The sequence below is a fragment of the Oncorhynchus nerka genome, linkage group LG9b (genome assembly GCF_034236695.1).
Source record: "Oncorhynchus nerka isolate Pitt River linkage group LG9b, Oner_Uvic_2.0, whole genome shotgun sequence".
Classification (NCBI taxonomy): domain Eukaryota; kingdom Metazoa; phylum Chordata; class Actinopteri; order Salmoniformes; family Salmonidae; genus Oncorhynchus; species Oncorhynchus nerka.
The window spans coordinates 15,782,426-15,804,519 of NC_088424.1; the positions used below are offsets into that span (position 1 = coordinate 15,782,426).

At 43.4% G+C, this 22,094-nt stretch overlaps 1 protein-coding gene across 2 annotated transcripts in view; it reads left to right on the top strand.

Moving 5' to 3' along the window:
• LOC115114339 (ephrin type-B receptor 1) overlaps positions 1-22,094 on the top strand; it is a 341,327-nt gene that overhangs the window by 254,574 nt on the left and 64,659 nt on the right. For both annotated transcript variants that reach the window (XM_065013371.1, XM_065013372.1), the window contains exons 5-6: positions 1,348-1,683; positions 16,161-16,285. In XM_065013371.1, coding sequence (XP_064869443.1) covers positions 1,348-1,683; positions 16,161-16,285 — 461 coding nt within the window. The remainder of the gene's footprint in view (positions 1-1,347; positions 1,684-16,160; positions 16,286-22,094) is intronic.

A 22,094-nucleotide genomic window follows, 5' to 3' on the forward strand; every position in this document is an offset into this window, starting at 1 on the left:
GAAGGCAATGCAGGCACCAGTCAGAAAATGTGCCGGGGGAAAAAGTTTTTGCACAGCCTGTTCTGACTAGAGATGCGTAATGTCTTCATACTTGATCTGGGGAAACACCGGTGAAGTGCTTGGGATCTAGTTGAAGAGAGACGTTTGTCCGGCTCAGTAAAGACTCAAAAATAATTTGTCCACAACAGTGAAATGGTCTACTTCTTATATGAATTGTTAAGGAGGTGGAACACACCTCAATTCCAGCAGTTGTTAGAAAATAAAACGTGTTAGAAAATAGTTTTAAACATAGCCTATAGATAATTAGCAGGCAGCGTGCCTTGGTTTGAAGTCAGTCCGGGTTAACTGTCCTGTTGCTGAAGTTGCTTAACGATCACATTTTGGAACAGCGAGTGCATGAAAAAACCCACGCTGGGACGACCGATAGAGATATTTGGAACTCACCCGTGAAAATATTAATACCGTATGTGAAAAGACTAGATAGTCCTGGATTCACCTTGATTTATAAAAGACCTCAACCCCTAGTCTAACTGCAAGCTGCCTCCCTCTCCTTTGGCGATAGCTCATTCGCTGTAGTGATGGACTATAATTAGCATATAGAGTAGCTGTTCTCTCATCACTGACATGTCCAGAAACAATCTTTAAGTGGTGAAAACTCTTCCATCAACAGAGCCGGACTCATAAAAACATTCCACTAATCCCAGTTTATCTAAGTCTTTCCTGTCGTCTCGATGGATATGGAGTATGACCCGTTTCCCTCTCCTTGGCAAAAAATACACAATAATGTTGAAAAACAAGTGTGCCTAATTCCCACTATAGGGCTGACCTGTACTGTGCTGGCTCTGATGTTTTCCATTCGTATTGCCCTTTCCAGCATGGTTCCAGAAATGATGGTGGATGTGTAACCAGGCCAACCAAGTGCAGCTCAGCTTGGGTCAGTTCTGTGTGGCTTAGCAGTGTGAAAAGGTTATTACCTTGCCTATCCTATGAGGGGTCCAGGATTTGTGTTAGCTTACTATGGTTTACATTAAAGCTACATTCTTAGCTAGGTCTCTCTGGAAAATGTGATTCTTTGAGATCTCAATGGGATCTCCTGGTTAAATAATCAAATCAAATCAAATGGTATTGGTCACATACACATGGTTAGCAGATGTTAATGTGTGCTTCTAGTTCCAACAGTGCACTAATGCCTAACAAGTATTCTGACAAATTCACAAATAAAGGTTGAATAGAATGCAATCCTTCTCATTGTGTTTGTCAACCTCAAGGCCTGTTGGCAAGAGATTCACTGAGATGTCAATGGGAAAACCTGGTTAAATAAAGGTTCCTCTCTGTGTCTGTTTGTAGGCGTTCCCTCGGGCCCGCGGAACGTGATATCCGTCGTGAACGAGACCTCAGTGATCCTGGAGTGGCACTCGCCTAGGGAGACAGGCGGTCGTGAGGACGTGGTCTACAACATTGTTTGTAAGAAGTGCCGGGCGGACCGCCGTACCTGTTCACACTGTGACGACAACGTGGAGTTTGTTCCGCGGCAGCTGGGCCTGACGGAAACCAGAGTGTTCATCAGTAACCTGTGGGCCCACACGCTCTACAGCTTCGAGATACAGGCCGTCAATGGGGTGACCAATAAGAGCCCCTACCCTGCCCAGCACGTGTCTATAGACATCACCACCAACCAGGCTGGTAAGAGAATAGTGTGTGTGTGTGTGTTTGGGGCGGGGGGGATTGAGGGGTTCTCTGTGTATGATGTGTAGTTTCACTGAGAGGGGATGGTCGGCATCATCATCATTATCGTTATCTGTGTTCATGTACATTGTTGGCGTAGTTTTCTGTAGCTGTGTCTCGTTTCTAGTGAACAGTACAAAGAAAGAAATTTGTATAGCGTTTCATTGATTGTTGATATCATAATTCATCCCACATTGCTCAGCACTGGTAAACACAACATAATCTCTGCAATTTCTGACTCCTGGCCTGTTGCTTCTTCTTTCACAATGTGAGCTGGAGAGAGGTCATTGTGCTAAACCGTGAATTAGTGAGGAGGTGGCAGCTGACTCCAGCTGTACGAGAACTCACAAAGTGAAATATTGAAACTGTCTCTCTTCTATTGTATTATCGCCCTCTTTTCTCGCATGAAAGCAGAGGCCTGCTATATAATTGAGTGTGTTGAGGGATGGGGGGATTTCCCCATTGAAAACATGGTGAAGTTCAAAACCCCAACCCAAGACATGGTGTGTTAGGATCTGTGGTGAGACCAGCACATCCCTCCCTTTGCCCTATTTCTGCACCCTTTGTAGTTCCCCAGTTTTATTTACACATCAAACCCTTTGAAACTTAAAAAAAAGAAGAAAATGCTGGTTTGCATTCTGCTCCAAGACAACTTTACAGAAATGTTTGCTTCTTAAGCTTCAGTCAAAAGCCTAAAGTAAATGAATCTATCTACGACAAACAGCAAATACGATTTTTCTATACCGTCCTTTCTACTTGATATTCTGAAGGCTGAGACAGTGTTAGAGACAGTGTTAAGACAGTGTTGAGACTGCGTTGAGACAGTGTTGAGACAGTGTTGATACAGTGTTGAGACAGTGTTGAGACAGTGTTGAGACAGCGTTGAGACAGTGTTGAGACAGTGTTGATACAGCGTTGAGACAGTGTTGAGACAGTGTTGTGACTTATCAGATATCTTTGCTGGTTATCTTTCCGGTTTTCTTTTCGAATAACTCGACTTGACTCGGCCTCTCCCTTCACGACAGACTGAGAACCGTCTATAAAGCCACAGCCTAAAACATTCATGTTGTATTGAACACATCCCTGAAAGAAAGAAAAACGACCAAATTACAATCCTGGGCGAAATAGCTGGAGGTTGTTTTTATAGCGCTGAACAGGGCCAGTATTCACAAAGCATCACAGAGAGTAGAAGTGTGATCACGAATCAAGTCCCTCCTCTTATTCGTTATGATTTAAAAGACGAAACTGATCTTATTCTCTGTGATTCTTTGTGAATACAGGCCAGTTTCTCTGCTGTTTGCTGTCTTGGCAGCAGTGCCGTAGCTGTTACAGAACAGGCAGTGAGACAAGAAGGGTTTGGGTGTTTAGTACTACATAATGACCAAGCAGACAACTCTTCTGTCCAAGACATTAGCCCAGGATTAGGGCAGCGTGAACCAAGCCAGAGAGTTGGACGGCCGCCTCCTCATCTTTCTCCTTCACCCTCTTTCTCTCCTTTTCTTATGTTTGGAAGGCTCTTGCTCTCAAAGGCTCTTGAGTCTCTCGCTCTCTCCAACTCCCTTGCGATTTTTCTATTTTTCTCTCTCTCCTATTCGTCATTTCTCCTGCATCCCTCCTTCCCTTCTATTTCTCTGGCCTTGTGATGGAATGTGAATTCAGCCACTGGAAATGACAGCTTTGGGATATTTTGTCTGGCTGGTCCTTTTCCTACAGTGTTCTTCATGCTCCCGTGGAGTTCCACAGTGTTCATTGTGACACTTATCAAGGGACCTAGAGCACAAAGTATTGACCAAGTGGAAAATTTAAATGAGACTTGTTTCATTTTTCCTGTGTTTGCTGTTATAAGAGAGACCTCAAGAGTGTCTGCCAAATATGTGGAGTGTATTTGTGTATTGAGTGCTGTTGTGTATTTGGTTTTTGAGTTGTCATTTCGTGTGTGTGTGTACCCTATTACAGATTTGATTGTTTACAGCATCTTTTCTGGGATTTTCTGTGTTAAAAACATTGGATATTTCTGGTACTTGTTAGTCCACCATAACAACATGGTTGAAAGCAGAGCTATGGCGCTATGGAAATGTAAAAGTTTATGAAGTCTCAAGTTTGTGGATTTTGCTGAGCGTAGGTGAATTTGCTTTTTTTTTTAGACACAGTACATTTGGAAAGTATTCAGACCCCTTGCCTTTTTGCACATATTGTTACGGTACAGCCTTATTCTAAAATGGATTAATAACCCTCTTTGGGCTAGGTGTCCAGCTAGTGGGATAGAAGCCGACAACATCCGGTGAAATTGGAGGGCGCACAATTCAAATAAATATTTGTAATATTAAACATTCATGAACATACAAGTGTCTTATATCATTTAAAAGTTTAAATTCTTGTTAATCCAACTGCATTGTCAGATTTCAAAAAGGCCTTATGGCGAAAGCATACCATGCGATTATCTGAGGACAGCACCCCACATCAACGTATTTTTCAACCAGCCCAGGCTTCTCAAAATCACAAATAGCGATTAAATAAATCACTTAGTTTTGAAGATCTTCCTCTCTTTGCAATCCCAAGGGTCCCAGCTACAACATGAATGGTCGTTTTGTTCAATAAAATCCTTCTTTATATCCCAAAAAGTCAGTTTAGTTGGCGCCATGGATTTCAGTAATCCACTCGTTCAACATGCAGACAAAGGAGTCCAAAAAGCTACTAGTAAACTTCGTCCAAACAAGTCAAACGACGTTTCTATGTAATCCTCCGGTAGTCCAAAATGTAAATAAACGATAATATTTCACATGGAAAGTACTATGTTCAATAGGAAAGGAAAATTCATATGCGCACGCCTCCTCCCTCGCACGCCGAAAGACTGATTTGGTCCAGGTGCTCTCCCAACAAAAACTCCAAATACTTGTTTGTTTTTCAAAAGAGAAGCCTGAAACCTTGAATAAAGACTGTTGACATAGGAATTGCAATTTGGGTGACGGACATATGGGTTTCCAATTGGTTTCCATAATAAGAGCCTTGGGAGCTGAAAAAACAACATTCTGGTCTGGATTTTCTTCCGATTTTCGCCTTCCATATCAATTCTGCTATAGTCTCAGACATTATTGTAACAGTTTTAGAAACTTCAGAGTGTTTTCCATCCAAATGCTATTATCCTCTTGATACTAGCCATCCCGGATCCGGGATCGTGAATACAGCCTCAAGCTCATTACCATAACGCAACGTTAACTATTCATGAAAAGAAATTAATATGCTAGCTCTCAAGCTTAGCCTTTTGTTAACAACACTGTCATCTCAGATTTTTTTCTGGGCCTGAGTAACAGGCATGTTACTATGGGCACGTCAGTCAGGCGGAAATTCAGGATAGGGCCTCCTAGCCCTAAGAAAAATCGTAATCAATCTACACACAATATCCCATAATGACAAAATGAAAACAGCTTTTTAGACATTTTTGCAAATAAAAAACTGAAATACCTATTTACATAGGTATTCATAACCTTTGCTAGGAGACTCGAGCTCAGGTTCATCCTGTTGTATTTTTATTTAATTTTTTATCTTTATATAACTAGGCAAGTCAGTTAAGAACAAATTCGTATTTTCAATGACGGCCTAGGAACAGTGGGTTAAATGCCTTGTTCAGGGGCAGAACGACAGATTTGTACCTTGTCAGCTCGGGGATTCAATCTTGCAAACTTTCGGTTACTAGTCCAATGCTCTAACCACTAGGCTACGCTGCCACCCCTTTGATCATCCTTGAGATGTTTCTACAACTTGATTGGAGTCCACCTCTGGTAAATTCAATTGATTGGACATGATTTGGAAAGGCACACACCTGTCTATATCAGGTCCCATTATATGAGGTCCCACGGTTAACAGTACATGTCAGAACCAAGCCATGAGGTTGAAGGAATTATCCGTAGAGCTCCGAGACTGGATTGTGTCGAGGCACAGATCTGGGACAGGGTACAAAACATGCCTGCAGCATTGAAGGTCCCCAAGAACACAGTGGCCTCCATCATTCTTAAGTGGAAGAAGTTTGGAACCACCAAGATTCCAGCCAAACCGCCCGGCCAAACTGAACAATCGGGTGAGCAGTGCTTTGGTCAGAGAGGTGACCAAGAACCCGGTGGTCACTCTAACAGAGGTCCAGAGTTCATTTGTGGAGGTGGGAAAACCTTCCAGAAAGACATGCATCTCTACAGCACTCCACAAATCAGACCTTTATGGTAGAGTGGCCAGATGGAAGCCACTTATCAGTAAAAGGCACACGACAGCAAAAAGGCACCTAAAGGTCTCTGACCATGAAAATAATGGTCATCATCTCTGGTCTGATGAAACCAAGATTGAACTCTTTGGCCTGAATGCCAAGCGTCACGTCTGGAGGAAACCTGGCACCATCCCTACGGTGAAGCATGGTGGTGGCAGCATCATGCTGTGGGGATTATTTTCAGCGGCAGGGACTGGGAGACTATTCAAGATCGGGGGAAAGAGGATCTGCAGAGAAGAATGGGAGAAACTCTCCAAATACAGGTGTGCCAAGCTTGTAGCGTCATACCCAAATAGACTCAAGTCTGTAATCGCTGTCAAAGGTGCTTCAACAAAGTACTGAGTAAATGGTCTGAATACTTATGGAAATGTGATACTTCAGTTTTTTTTTAAATACATTTTCAAACATTTCTGAGAACCTGTTTTTACCTTTGTCATTATAGGGTATTGTGTGTCGATTGATGAGTGGAGAATTTAAAAATAAAAATAAATGTTAGAATAAGGCTGTAACGTAACAAAACGTGGAAAAAGTCAAGGGTTCTGAATACTTTCCGAATGAACTGTATATGTATATCTTTTTTTTAACCTACTAAACATTCTCAAACTATACAACCTCCCCATTCCCCGTTTCTGGAATCAAAATTCCAGTGTTTAATCGCAACAACCTCCAAGAAAATAACATCAGAGTGTGAAGAAGGGAACACTCTCTCCCTCTGGCTCATGGTCCTTTAAGTCGTGGTGGCTGACAGTGAAGAGAAGGGAAATTACGAGGTAAATAGCTCTGATTATTAGGGTAGCCTAATGGCTTCTGACTGTCCCATGTTTGAATGGCTAAATATGCCCTACATGACAGATAGATGTTGGGAAGCATTGTGTGATCCCAGCTCTGGGTAAAAAGGTGACTGGCTGTAATTGGCTCTGCCCATGCCCAGCCCTAGGGGACTCTTTGTGGCTAGGTAATTGCGGCACTGCTGCTTCTGACTTGAGGGGTTTCATAACAGGCAAGCAGGATATGGATGTGGATATGACCTTTCGGTGATGAGATGGATCGAAGGATCTGAGGATAATTTGGGGAGAAAACTTTGTTAAGGCAGTCTGAGAGTGGGAGTCTGGGGAAAGTCATTCTTAGCCACACTTACCATGTGAAAACTGGGCTGAATGTCAAAAACAGTTCAAAAGGACACAAAGGTGTTGGAAATCTGTTAATCCTCTCAAAGTTATCATTGGACTCTCAAAGTTCTCACTGGGCTCTCAAAACTGCAATATCCTTTGCCTTTCTGAAACATGTCTCTCGGACAAGATACCCCCCATGACTATCCAACTCGATGGATTGTCCATTCACCGGGAGTCTGGAAATCGAGGGGGGAGGGGTTGACCTCTACACCAACTCCAGCGCTGTGGAAGTGTCAACCCACTGTTCTCACCGTCTTGGAATACCTGATGGTCAAATGCAGACCCTTCTACCTCCCGGTGGAGTTTTCAGCTGTTATCGTGTTATCGTGACTATACATTCCATGTCAGGATAATGAAAATAACAATCTGGCACTTAACGAACTGTACAAGGCTATAAACAAGCAGGAAAACCTACATCCAGAGGCTGCTTTTCTGGTTGCCGGCGATTTTAATTCCGCGTCACTAGGACATGATGCCCAACTTCCATCAACATGTCTCCAACGCCACCTGGGACAACAAAGTCCTACACCATTGTTATTCTACCCATAAGCAAGCATACAAGGCCATCTCCCTCGTCCGCCATTTGGTAAATCGGATTACGACTCCGTATTATTTCTTTCTGTTTACAAGCAGAAACTCATTATCAAATATTATGCTACATGACTGCTTTTCCAGCACTGATTGGAATATGTTTTGAGACTCCGCCGATAATATTGACGATGTTGTCTCCAGGGTTTGCTGCTTCCCCAATCAAAATCCCTGGATTAACACCAAGGTTGGAGCTAAACTAAAGGACAGGGCTACCGCACACAGAGTTATCGTAGGCAAACCTGAGGCTACGGCCGAGGACAGCAATAAGTCCTGCTATGACATCCGCAGAGTCATCAAATGAGCAATAGGACAATATAGGAATAAGGTGGAATCATACTACACAGGCTCTGACGCCCGCCGTATGTGGCAGGGGTTACAGTCCATTACAAAGGAAGACCCAACCGTGATCTGCCTAACGATGCCTCTCCACCAGACGAACTTAAATGCATTTAATGCACGTTTAGACAACAACAACATCGTGCCAGGTGTGAGGGCCGTCACTGACCCGGATTATTTGGTGACCTCACTCTCAGAGGCCGACATGAAAAAAGTATTTAATCAGGTCAACACCTGCAAGGCCGCGGGGCCCAACGGTATTCCAGGACGAGTTCTCAGAGCATGCTGTCAGGCATATTCAATTTGCATACCGCCCCAACAGATCCATAGATGAAGCAATCTCAATTGCTCTGCACTCTGCCCTCATCTACCTAGATAAGAGGAATACCTATGTGAGAATGCTGTTCATTGACTACAGCTTAGCGTTCAACACCATTGTCCACTCCAACCTCGTCACCAAGCTTCGGACTGGGTCTGTCCACCTCCCTCTGCAACTGGATCCTGGACTTCCTGATGGGCCAACCCCAGGTGGTGAGGGTAGGTAACATCAACTTCTCCACACAGACCCTCAACACAGGGGCCCCACAGGGGTGTGTGCTTACCCTCATCTACTCCCTGGTCACCCATGACTGCATGGCCACGCACGACTCCAACACCATCATCAAGTTTGCTGACGACACATCATGGTAGGCCTGATTACCGGTACTGATGAGTCAGCTTACAGGGAGGAGGTCAGTGACCTGGCAGTGTGGTGCCAGAACAACAACCTCTCCCTCAACGTCAGTAAGACCACAGAGCTGATCGTGGACTACAGGAAACAGGGGGACACCATGTAACTTGAAGCTCTCGACCTGCGAGCACTCCCCCATCCACATCGACAGGGACGCTGTGGAGCAGGTCGAGAGCTTCAAGTTCCTTGGTGTCCAAATCACTAAAGAACAAAAATGGTCCAAACAGCACATCTTCTCCCTCCGGAGGTTGAAAAAGTTCTACAGCTGTGCCATTGAGAGCATTTTGACAGGCTGCATCACTGCCCGGTATGTCAATAGCACCATCTACTGTATATCAGGAGGTGTGGTAAGGAAGGCCTAGAAAATCGTTAAAGACTCCAACCACCCAGGCCAAAGAATATTCTCTCTGCTTCCACATGGCAAACGATACCAGTGCATCAAGTCTGGCACCAACAGTCTCTTGAACAGCTTCTATACCCAAGCAACAAAATAGCTGCACGTACGATCTGAGTTAACCTTGTATCCTCATTGACCGTTTGATTTTTTATTTTTGTCTCTATGCACACTCACAGGGCCCTACATACTCATACACACACTCCATCTGCTCACTCACACATAATATGCACATACAGTACCAGTCAAATGTTTGGACACACCTACTCATTCAAGGATTTTTCTTTATTTTTCACTATTTTCTACATTGTAGAATAACAGTAGAGACATCCTTTTTCTGCATTTTCTCAACCAGCTTCACCTTGCTTTTCCAACAGTCTTGAAGGAGTTCCCACATATGCTGAGCACTTGTTGCCTGCTTTTCCTTCACTCTGCGGTCCAACTCATCCCAAACCATCTCAATTGGTTTAAGGTCGGGTGATTGTGGTGGCCAGGTCATCTGATGCAGCACTCCATTACTCTCCTTCTTGGTCAAATAGCCCTTTTTGGGTCATTGTCGGGTGGAAAAACAAATTATAGTCCCACTAAGTGCAAACCAGATAGGATGGCGTATCGCTGCAGAATGCTGTGGTAGCCATGCTTGTTAAGTGTGCCTTGAATTCTAAATAAATCACAGACAGTGTCACCAGCAAAACACCCCCACACAATCACACCTCCTCCTCCATGCTTCACGGTGGGAACCACACATGCAGAGATCATCTGTTCACCTACTCTGCATCTCACAAAGACACATCAGTTGAAACCAAACATCTCAAATTTGGACTCATCAGACCAAAGGACAGATTTCCACTGGTCTAATGTCCATTGATCGTGTTTCTTGGCCCAAGCAAGTCTCTTCTTATTATTGTTGTCCTTTAGTAGTGGTTTCTTTGCAGCAATTCGTCCATGAATGCCTGATTCACGCAGTCTCTGCTTAACAGTTGATGTTGAGATGTGTCTGTTACTTGAACTCTGTGAAGCATTTATTTGGGCTGCAATCTGAGGTGCAGTTAACTCTATTGAACTTATCCTCTGCAGCAGAGGTAACTCTGGGTCTTCCTTTCCTGTGACGGTCCTCATGAGAGCCAGTTTCATCATAGTGCTTGATGGTTTTAGCGACTGCACTTGAAGAAACTTTCAAAGTTCTTGAAATTTTCCAGATTGACTGACCTACATGTCTTAAAGTAATGATGGACTGTCATTTATCTTTGCTTATTTGAGCTGTTCCTGACATAATATGGAATTGGTCTTTTACCAAATATGGCTAACTTCTGTTTTTCACCCCTACCTTGTCACAACACAACTGTTTGGCTCAAATGCATTTAGAAGGAAAGAAATTCCACAAATGAAATTTTAACAAGGCACACCTGTTAATTGAAATGCATTCCAGGTGACGACCTCATGAAGCTGTTTGGGAGAATGCCAAGAGTGCGCAAAGCTGTCATCAAGGCAAAGGGTGGCTACTTTGAAGAATCTCAAATTCTTTAACACTTTTTGGTTACTGTTATTTCAAAGTGTTGATATCTTCACTATTATTTGACAATGTAGAAAATAGTCAAAATAGAGAGGTGTGTCCCAACATTTGACTGCTACTGTACATATATACTGACTCTACACACACGCACACCCACTCACATACAAGGTGCTGCTACTCTGTTTATTTTGTATCCCGTGGCCTAGTCACCTTACCCCAGTACATACTGTATCTACTGTACCTCTGTCACTCCAGTATCTCTGCACATTGTAAATATGCTATTTTAACTGACCCTGTATATAGTATGCTTACTTACTGTGTTCTTCATATATCTTCTTATTTCTTGTGTGTGTTTTTCTAGTGTTGCATTGTTATTGATTATGGAATTGTTGGGTTTTGAGTTGGCAAGAAACGCATTTCACTGTGCTTGTGCATGTGACTTTAAAACTTGAAACTTGTATTTTATACAGAAGATTTGAAGATGGACGGAGAAATTGAGGAGCGGTAGGGCGGAAGACGAGAGCGAGTGGGGCAAGAGATGGGTCGAAGAGAGACGGGGAGAGAGTTAGACGATAGAAGGATATAGGGGGAGCGATTGGTAGAGGAGAGGAGGACAGTCCGTGAGATGCAGAGATGATTCCTGTGTGAATCAGTGCAGAGGTCATTAAACTGTCCTAGGTCCCTGTGTGTGTCTGGGATGAAAGTCTGATCAATACTCCGATTCACAGCCTGCAGTAAACTGGACACACACACACACTTCTCAGGTTATTTACTAGCCTCTCTCTACAGCCCTGGTTTGGTCATCTTGATCTCTGTATAGTCAAAAGCTGCCATCTCCCATGTGATGTCTTTTTTGGGGAACATTATGCTTTAATTCACTTAGGAGCACACCGTGTGCAGACCTGAGGGTTGTGTGGTAAATGTTAAACGTCCATTAAGGTAGGTTAATGCATACTAGGGTCATTACAGTCAAGAACCAGACTTAAAAACCTCCAGAAAATGTAGGAAATGAGGTAACACAATGTCCTCAACAGCATCTTTCTCTCCCGCCCACCCTCCATCCCTCCATCCAGGACACTTAACCCATGAACAGCTGAATGACACCTCTCAGAGAGGGACTTTTCTTCCCTCTTTCGCTGCTTTTCACTGCCTCTCTTTTTCTCCTGACTTACACAACTCTGTGACCTGAGGCAAGTTCCACAAGGCTTTTGTTTGCGGCGAGCATGTCACCAGAGTAAGAATTTCAGTTGAGCGATTTGAATGAACATTCCAAAATGTCACGGTGAAACATCAAACATTTTGTTTTTGTAAAAGGGTTACTGTCTCTTTTTAGCGACAATATTCCAAAGGAAAATGACTTCCTACTAAATATAGTAGAATGTCTACATGGCCACTTGATTATTTTAGCCGCAGTTTAAATCTGAAACAGACACTTACGTTCTCAGACTTTCAGCTAGTGTTAGTGAACAGTAGCGGCTAACACACAAATGATTCATATGTGAGCCAAAATTCGCAAGCTATTTCCCTTGTTGAATGCACCTCTAGATTCTGTGCCAACTGCCAAACCAGTCACCAACCTGAGAATCCCTCTTGTCTTAACACTCCTCCTCCCATTCCATTCTACTCCTCTGCGACTGTTTTTAGAAATACTCCCAAAATCCAAACATCTCCATCTATTCCATCTTGCAGCCTTCTTTGGGCATGTGGAAACCCGCGAATCCCCAACTTCATGAAAACAGTCTGCGGCTCAGCGGGATTCTAGATACAAAGAGATGGAAGTAGTCGAAGGCAAATCCAAACAACCAAAACATACCAAAGGGATTTGAGCCTTTGACATGACTAAAACCAGAGGGATGTGAGGCATGTTTGGATCCCTACTCATTATGTTTTGTGTTTACGAGCTTTGAATGCCTTAAGTATTTCCATGTGTTGTTGGTGTACATGGGTTGGTTTAGAGTAGGAACAGATGGAGACACAATCATAGGTTACTGTAAAAAATACAAATGAAAATGCATTATCCCTTGTATGTATTGAATAGATTCTTCATTCATTTCTTCATTCAATTATTAGTACGTCCATTGGTTATTCCATCCATCCATCCTTTCTTTCTTTCTTTCTTTCTTTCTTTTTTTCTTTTTTTCTTTCTTTCTTTCTTTCTTTCTTTCTTTCTTTCTTTCTTTCTTTCTTTCTTTCTTTCTTTCTTTCTTTCTGTCTGTCTGTCTGTCTGTCTGTCTGTCTGTCTGTCTATCTGTATACTTTCTTAATTATTTTTTACATGGGTTATTGCTTTTCTCACTGCCTCAATTCACAGAACTTGACTGACTATAAGAGGGCAGAGAGGAGCTGGTTGTCCAACCATTTCATCATCCTCTTGAGTGCTGGCTCAGGTTGTCATTCTGCTTCATTTAATGCCCGTTTATCATAAATGTTGTAGCTTGTCCCTTGAATCCAGAAACCGGCAGCTAGCTGCAGGCGATCGGAGGAGAATGGTTCTGAATGCTACTGAACTCCTCAAACCTTAAAATGTCTTCATCTAGTGTCTGAAGTACAACAGAGAAAGAGGAATCGCGTAAACCAAAAGACTAGTTGCCTTCCTTCGTTACTTTCAGTCTTTGCCACTAAATCTCTCCTCTGGCCACAGTAAAATATGTGATTGTGAGAAGGTTCGAAGCAAACCCACCACACTTAAAGACAATCCCATGCTCTAGGTAACTCTAGAAATTCCAGGACTTGGCGCTTTCAAAAAGGCACCAAGAAGTTACATCTACAATACTTTTCAACAGTGATGTCACCAATGGCAGCACTGGAGTGATTTAAAATAAATAAATGGTTGATTGGTTCCCTGAAAGAAACTCATAGAAACAGAACATCGAAAGGGACAGGGCAGAATAGAACAGAACAGAACAGATCAGAACAGCACAGAGCAAAGCAGAACTGCCACATCCCTATGATCTGTGAGAGGAGTCCATTACCATGTAGTCACGACAGAGCAGCCCCTCTGAGCTATTGCTAATGGGGAGGCAGTGGTTAACCAGCATGCCTAGGAGGGTGAGAGAGGGAGAGCGAGAGACTGTGAGAGCCTGGATCTGTGGTGCTGTCTAAGTCTTAACGGAAAAACCCGGAATTAGATTGTTCTATGTGATGAAATCGGCCTATCAGGACTTTTCCAACCAATCGTCAAACTGGGAATCAGTCAAGCACATCAGGAGTTTCCAGCTGGGAATTGAGGGATGAAAGCCCTGTGGAATTTGGATCGCGGAATGTGAAATGTATTAAGCTTATCCCGCGAAAATCACAATGAGGGAGTTGATGCAGAGGGAGAATGGGAAGAGGTCACCCAAAACTATTCAAGTTATGTTCTGGGGGTTTGGTGAAAATGAATGAGCTTTCGTTCCCTTTTGTAAAATATGTGTAATGGCTCTGTGCTCTAGTGTGTAGGTATAGAGTCGTAAGATGTGTAATGGCTCTGTGCTATAGTGTGTAGGTATAGAGTCGTAAGATGTGTAATGGCTCTCTGCTATAGTGTGTAGGTATAGAGTCGTAAGATGTGTAATGTGATGGTCTTGTGTTAGAGTAGCAGTTTGCAGATAAAAAAACCTCTCTCTCTCTCACTCTTTCTCTCTCTCTCTCTCTTGCTAGCAGCACTGAGAGGCTTGACATTGATTAATGCTAAGCCGAGTGCTGCATTAAAAGCTGGGGACAGCCAGTTGGGCCAGATAAAAGTGGAACAGAGGGAAGGGGGAGTGATGGGGGGACGAGAGAAGTGCAGGGCACAGCCACCAATCACTGTCAGTGCTGGTGTCCCCTGGTAACGGTGGGGACGGCATGGCTTCAGCGGGCCTGACCCTTGACCTCCAGCCAGGTACAGACGCAGCAGTACTGATAGAAACACAGGCTCATTACATACAGGGCACTAACACACATCTGCGTTCGCAAACACACACCCACACACAGGCCTTTAGAAACGAGGACTTGGCAAATGTTTTATCCATGACTTGCAGAAGTGCCACTATTATTTAATTGGGACTTTTAGGCAATCATTGAGACGTGATGTGAAACCATGTAGAATCACAAATGCCTGCCTGGTCTTAATATAACTGTCTGGCTAGATACAGTCTGGGTCTCAAATGGCACACTATGTCCTATAGAATGTACTACTTTCTACCAGAGCCTATGGGCCGTGGTCAACAGTAGTGCATGTAGGGAATAGGGAGCTCTTTTGGACTCAACCTTAGTCTGTTCTGGAACACACACTCCCCTCCGCTACCCCCTTTCTACTGTAAGCTCAGAAGGCAGGGGAGCCAGCAGCAGCATTGGGGCCTTCTGGGGCTGCCAGGGCCGGTAATTGATAATGCGGCCCAGCAGAGCTCTGTGCACTGGAGCGTTAGGCAGCCAGAGAGGAGCAAGGAGGCTTAGCCACACCGAGGTGAGGCCTGGATAGGATGAGAGTGCGTGGGCTGGAACGATAGAGGGAGGCAGGTGGGGTGGCGGTGAGTGTCTGGGGGTTACTTGGGGATTTTGGGAGCTGAAAAGTGAAGGAAGTCCGGTGTGTTTTAGGAAAGTCTGCATGTGTTTATGTGTATGGGAGGCAGGGGGAGTAGTGTGGGTGGTTTTCAACAAATGTAAGTGCATGTAGACATATCTGTGTGTGTTTCTATCAGTATTTCTTAGGGTCATAATACATGAGCCTCCATCTTCCAGACTTCCACATCTCCGGAATGGATACTGTAAAAGATGAGTAAAAAGAGATTCCCTTTCCATATACTGGGGGGTAATGTATTATTCCCGGTCAATCACTGCTAAACGCTGGCCTTTGCCGCTCGCCGTCTCCGCCTCCACCCACCCCTTGCCAGCCCAGGAAGACAGGAACGAGGAACGATGATAGAGGGATGATAGCGCGGAGGACAAAAGCGAGGGAATGAGCTGGAAATTGCTGGGGTGTTGGGTTAATTCACAGCCCATATGTGTGTGCTCAGGTGTGCTGTGTCTGAATGGAAGAGAGAGCAGAGTGGGTGAGCAGAGTGGAAGAGCAGAGTGGGAGAGCAGAGGAGAATAGGCCCACACTGTGCACCCAGGCCGAAAGCATCACAAAGAGATAGGATGGAGTTTTCTTCCAATGGGCAGTTTCTAGGTCTTTGTGCCTCATTAGGTAGTGATTTTATTCAGACACAGCGCAGACTGTTGACTTGTTGTGTTGGAGACGGACACAGAGTGAGAGAAATGGGGACCTTGAAGAGTGAGGATGTTTTAAAAGATGTGCTAGCTGCTCCACGACAGCTCTGACTGGTGATTCTTACCGGCATGACTTGTGTCTGTGAATTTTGAATGTGTTACATTGTGTTTTTAGTAGCTTTCAATGCTACTTTCTTGCATCGTTCAGGCTATTACAAGGCGCAGTGTCAATTTTGTTCATCTCAGTCTCACTTCCTGTTTCCTGTTTGCAGCCCCCTCCATCGTACCCATCATGCACCAGGTGAGCTCCACCATGAAGAGCTTCACATTGTCATGGCCACAGCCTGAACAGCCCAACGGAATCATCCTGGACTACGAGCTACGATTCTACGAGAAGGTAGGCTGGGTGTGTGTGTCTGCGTGTGTGCGTGTGTATGAGCGCACGTCTGCCCAAGAGCATGTTCATCTGCGTACACAATGTGTGTGTGTGTGTGTGTGTGTGTGTGTGTGTGTGTGTGTGTGTGTGTGTGTGTGTGTGTGTGTGTGTGTGTGTGTGTGTGTGTATCTGTGCATTTATCGTCTTAAAAAAGAAACCCAACAGAAGTTTCTCTTGTGTTCCGAAGCGAAACCCCCAAACTCCCCTGGCTGATGATATGTCATCTCAGTTCCACCTCCAGTCCATCTCTCCTTCTCCCTGTTGTTTGGTTACCCTGCCTTCCCCGTCTGATGAAGTGAAAACCTTGACATCCCCCCTCCCCTCGCCAGTCCCACTGCGGTAATGCTATGCGCCTGGTGGGGCTAGCATCGACCCGTCTGCTACCAACTGCTCCTACACAGTGGAACCTTCTTTAATAACCTATGAGAGCAGCCCAGAGTATCTACAGAGCAGGCCTTATTGACCTGTAGGCTTTTCCCAAGGCCTCGGTCTACAGGAATAATGAAATAGAGCCCAGAATAGACTAGAGCCTAGAGGACACTTAAGGTGGTCCATAGTTTGGTGGGTTGGCTGGATGCAGGTTTTAGCCCTTGAAATGTGTTTGTTTGTGTTACATTTGTTAGATAAATATAATATAATATATAATAATAATATTTTAGTCTGTATGTTGAGGGTTATGAAAGCAGATAATATATGGTTTCTATGTTATTATTTACAAAGGTGCAGTATGTCATTGCGAACAAGAATCCTTATCAAGAACAACCTGAAATTCTCTACATTCCCTGTTATGCCAGACTTGAAGACATGGTCACATACAATTTTGTTCATTAGTCCTTGGAAAACTTTCTATGCCACATTTTTAGAACACATTCTCTAGCTTCACTTTGCTGCATGGGTCATGAACCAGAATCAAATAGGGCCCCTGTGAAACCTTATCGCGTCACAGCTTAGTGTCATGCAAATACCTCTCACACAACCTGCTGTGTGCTCATAAATATTGATGTCATAATCCTACTGATGTCTTTGTAGCGTGTCCTTCCAGACAAATAGACCCGGGCTGCATTATTCACATATTGATTCATTAATGAAGATAAGGTTGCTAATTGCATAGGGGAAGGCAGGTGAGGGTTACTCAGAGGGCACTTTCTTCTGCTCTGTCTGTCGGTCTGTGGTTCTCTCTCTCTCTCTCTCTCTCTCTCTCTCTAGGAATATGATCAGGTGAGAGATGCACCTTATGACCCTGTGTGTGACAGCGTGATTGCTTGGTCGCATACTGTGTGCGTGTGTATATGATTGCCCGGTGACATACCGTGCTGCAGAGATTCAATTCTCACCTCGGTGGTCTCTCTGTGATACACTGTGTGTTAGATGCTTTGACCCTGACAGGGCCCAACGTTGGCCCTAAAGACAAGTCATCCTCCAACAGTAAGACTGGGACATTTTGGCAGCTAGTAACTGTCATGCATATTACTGCCGGGCTCACTGTAATTGGCCGTTAATGAACATAAACGTGTTTAGCATCTCCGGCTTCCATGCGTAGCCCCCTGGTGCGGACCTTTGGAACATCTACATTTCAAAACAAGTCAAATCTATTTAATATAGCCTACACCATCAAAATAAATCCATTATTTATTTTAGACAGGTCTAAAGAAACATTAAGATATGAAGAAAATGTAGTATATTTCAGAATATCAGAATAGCATATTCTGAGTCACCCTGATCTGACTATGCCATATGGCTGTGGGCTACAGTACACAAGTACCAACTCTGTTACAGGGGTCCTATTTGGGCACTTTAGTTTTGATACAAACCTTATCAAAACATACAATGCATTTGGAAAGTATTCAGACCCCTTGACTTTTGCCTAATTTTGTAACATTACAGCCTTCAATATACCCCACAATGACAAAGCAAAAACAGGTTTTTAGAAATTGTTGCAAAATTATTAAAAATAAAACACTGAAATATCACATTAAATAAATGTTCAGACCCTTTCTTAATTTAACCTTGTCTTTACATATACTAAATAATATATGTGTGAAATTAGTTTGATTTAGAATGGGCCAATATCATGTTCATGTCAGAACAGGGGCAGGGGGAAAAATACATATCATCTATGCACTCAAGTAGCGAATGGAGGACGCTTTTCCCTTGGTTCATTTTCATGCCAGTCAGGTAGGCTACTCCTGTTGTAAAGGAAAGCATTGTGCTAAATATTGGGAAAGCTGTGATATAAATATATAGCAGGCTTAGCCTATAGAAATCTGATGGGATCCTCCTCTTTTTAATAGAGGCCATCAAAACTCTGTTTTCTCACGCAATTGCATAGCATAGCCAATAGAAATGTTCCGCAGCATAGGCTTATAGGAACACTTATTTCATTCCATGCATCAACCTGCTATGAGGAGCTGTCTCTCGCTGCGCAACAGGTGATTCTATTCTGCTCAAACTCTAAATGCCAGGACTAAAGGTTAGGGGTTAGGGAAAATAAGATGTTGAACGGAAATACATTTTTGGTCCCCACGAGGATAGAAAAACATAACGTGTGTGTGTGTGTGTGTGTGTGTGTGTGTGTGTGTGTGTGTGTGTGTGTGCGTGCGAGCATCTGAATGCATGCGTGCGAGTGTGAATTAGAATTTGGCGTGTGAGTAGTTTTCTACTGCACATCAATAACAGTGCATGTTTCATTGACATCTGAATGTATAGCGACCCCGCCACTTAAATACCCTGAGCCATAGAGATTGACTATGATTATCCCCAAGGTAAACTTGACGTAATCTCAATGGGGAAATCCATGCAATTCTGCGTAACTTCCACTTACTCCACTATGAATTCTCTAAATAATAATAATAATAGTAATAATAATAATAATTGATTGGAGTTATATAGCGCTTTTCTAGCAACTGAGGTACTCAAAGCTCTTTCGATAGTAGGGGTAAACTCATCTCATTCACCATCAATGTGTAGCACCCACCATTTTTGAGCCAGAACGCTCACCACACATCAGCTATCAGGTGGAGAGGTGAGGAGGGATATAAGCCTGCTATAGCAGGAGGGACTTCTGTACAGTCGTAAAGTGATGATGTGGTCCTTTAGAGATAAAAACCAATTACAGAGGGGTGTCTAGCTACTGGCTTTGTGTCTATAACACACTCCCCTGCACATGGCCGCTCTCGCTGTCTTGCTCGCACCGCAGGAAACTTATAGCCTAGATAATGCAGCCATTAAAACCTGGGGTTTTTGATCGAATTTATCAAAATGGCCTCATGGGCCGTCCCTCCTGGTCTCTCAGATCATCTCTTTATGAGCCGGTGATATTAGTATTTTATGTGTCGTGCAGTTATGCAGCGGTGGATGATTGTTTCAATGGACTTTCGAGCTCGTTGCACAGTCAGCTCGTCTTCAAACGCAGGGGAGAGAAGAACTTCACAACGTAAGTCATATGCACGTCGTCTTCCCACACAGATCGGTTATACAGTAATGTGTTGTTTTACTATAGTAATAGTGGAGTTCATAGTTTCACTTTTTTGCTGGAAGGACACCAAAGTTCTCATTGACCAAATCTAAAGGACACCAAAGTGTCCATTGTACAAGTTAAAGAGATCCCATACAGACTTTGAACCCACGATCTCCCGTGTTGTAAACGTGCCTCGGTCTAGTCCAGCTGTTTGTGAGAGAGGAGAGGAGGAATTGGGACACAAAGAGACAATTAGGAGGGGAACTGAAAAGAGGTATCCGGTGCTCGAAAGTCTTTAGGCTTTCCACCAAACAGGCCACTATCCCCCTCTCACTCCAGAGTAAGTGGTCCTGGAATCGTGTAGTTTGGCAAGCAAGTAGAAATGAATTAAAAGTCTATACAGAAAAAGTGGAATCTCATCCCCTCTCTTTCATTTCTCGCTCTTTTCTTCTTTTTTTCTCCTAAAGTTTGGGGCGGTAGGAACTAAATTGGAGTAGCGAAGGTCAGGGCCTCTATTAAGACTAGAGTGAAGAGCAGGGACACTCTTAAACTGGCTCAGGTTACCAGGTTACTGAGGTGTGTGTGTCTGTGTGTACAGTGCATTCCGAAAGTATTCAGAGTCCTTGACTTTTTCCACATTTACTTACGTTACAACCTTGTTCTAAAATGATTCCTCATCAATCTACACACAGCATCCCATAATAACAAAGGAAAAACAGGTTAGAAGAAGGCTGTAACGTAACAAAATGTTGAAAAAGGGAAGGGGCCTGAATACTTTCCGTGTGTGTGTGTGTGTGTGTGTGTGTGTGTGTGTGTGTGTGTGGGCGCAAAGTTGTCACTCTTGCCCACTGTAATTCCCATTGCACTCAATGCACAATCAGTGAGTTGTCAAAAGAAATACCAAGTTAATATCATTAATTTAGTCTCTCAGTTGGCCTTCAGTGAAATCTTCTAGTATTATCCCAGCTCAGTATGCACACAGACATGTCATGATTTATAATGGGAACTTTTGAAAAGATGGATTTTGATTCAAGTCCCTGGCTCCCTTCGCTGTGTATTACATTTTTCCCTTTCAGACTTTTTTTGTATTTCTTTCTTCTCTCTCTCTTTCAGCAGCTCTCACCTCTTCTCTTCTCTCTATGCCTTTTGTCTGTGCCCCACCCAGCTCTTCTGAGCCCAGACAGTATCCTCAGGTGAGCTGTAGAGACGTAGAGAGCTAAGCCCTCAGAGTGTTTGCTGATGTCAGAAAGAAAACGAGGAAAAACAAACTAAACGAGTCAAGGTTGCCCATTGTTGTTCCTCCTAAATCCCCCACCTTTAATTTATTTTCTAGATAAAGATGTTTTCTATTTATTTTCTATTTTATATTTTCACCAATCCTGAGAGAGTTGTGCAGAGCTTTGAGCTCCCCCAGTGAGTGATCTGAGTTAGTTGTGTGTGTGTGTGTATGTGTGTGGGTGTGTATGTTTGAGCATATGCGTGTTGGTCTACATGTTTGCCATGCATTTGTAAGTGTGCGTGCTTGCATGTAGGCTACACTAAGTGATATAAGTGTAGCATGCTGCTAATGGTTAGCTAGCAATACTGTGATCTAAGGCATGGTTTCCCTTTCAAGAGGGGCATTTGCTTGTGTCTTTATAGTGGGCGTGTGAAAGCAGCTGTACAGCCACTCTCCCACAGTCAATATGCAGTGTAAGTGGCTTATCTTAGATGAAGGCAGTGGAATGGTTGAAAGGAGATAGCAAGCATAGTACAACTTTTTTAACAGTAGGTCAAGAAAAGTATAATAACGTGTATAGTACCATTATGCTATGCTTATGGGATGTATTTTTTTAAAGGACTTTTAAAATTGGATTTACTATATGTAATAATGCAGATACTTAATATGATTTAAAATGCCCTTTAATAAAAGCTTCTAGAGGGTTATTTGAATTCATAATGAATATGGTAATTACTTGCTTATGGTCTAGTAATGACAGGGATGGTGCCTCAAGGAATGAAATTGCTTATTGATGGTATTGTTTCCTTATACTTTTCATTCACGTCAGTAGCATTACAAAGAATAAATATGTATATAGTATCTCTAGAAACATACGTTTTTGTTGTAAAGGAAATGATGTCCCCCCTCCATTACCAATATTTTACCTTCTAAGTATCGTTAACCATGTAGTTAGTATGTGGGGGTGGCTCGTGTATGTGTGTGTCTGTATGTGTGTGTGATATGTGAAGTGAACACATGGTCCCACACCAGGTCTGTCTCTCTGCCAGGTGACCATACTGTCCTTTGTTAGGAGGTCAGCACATGCCACCAGG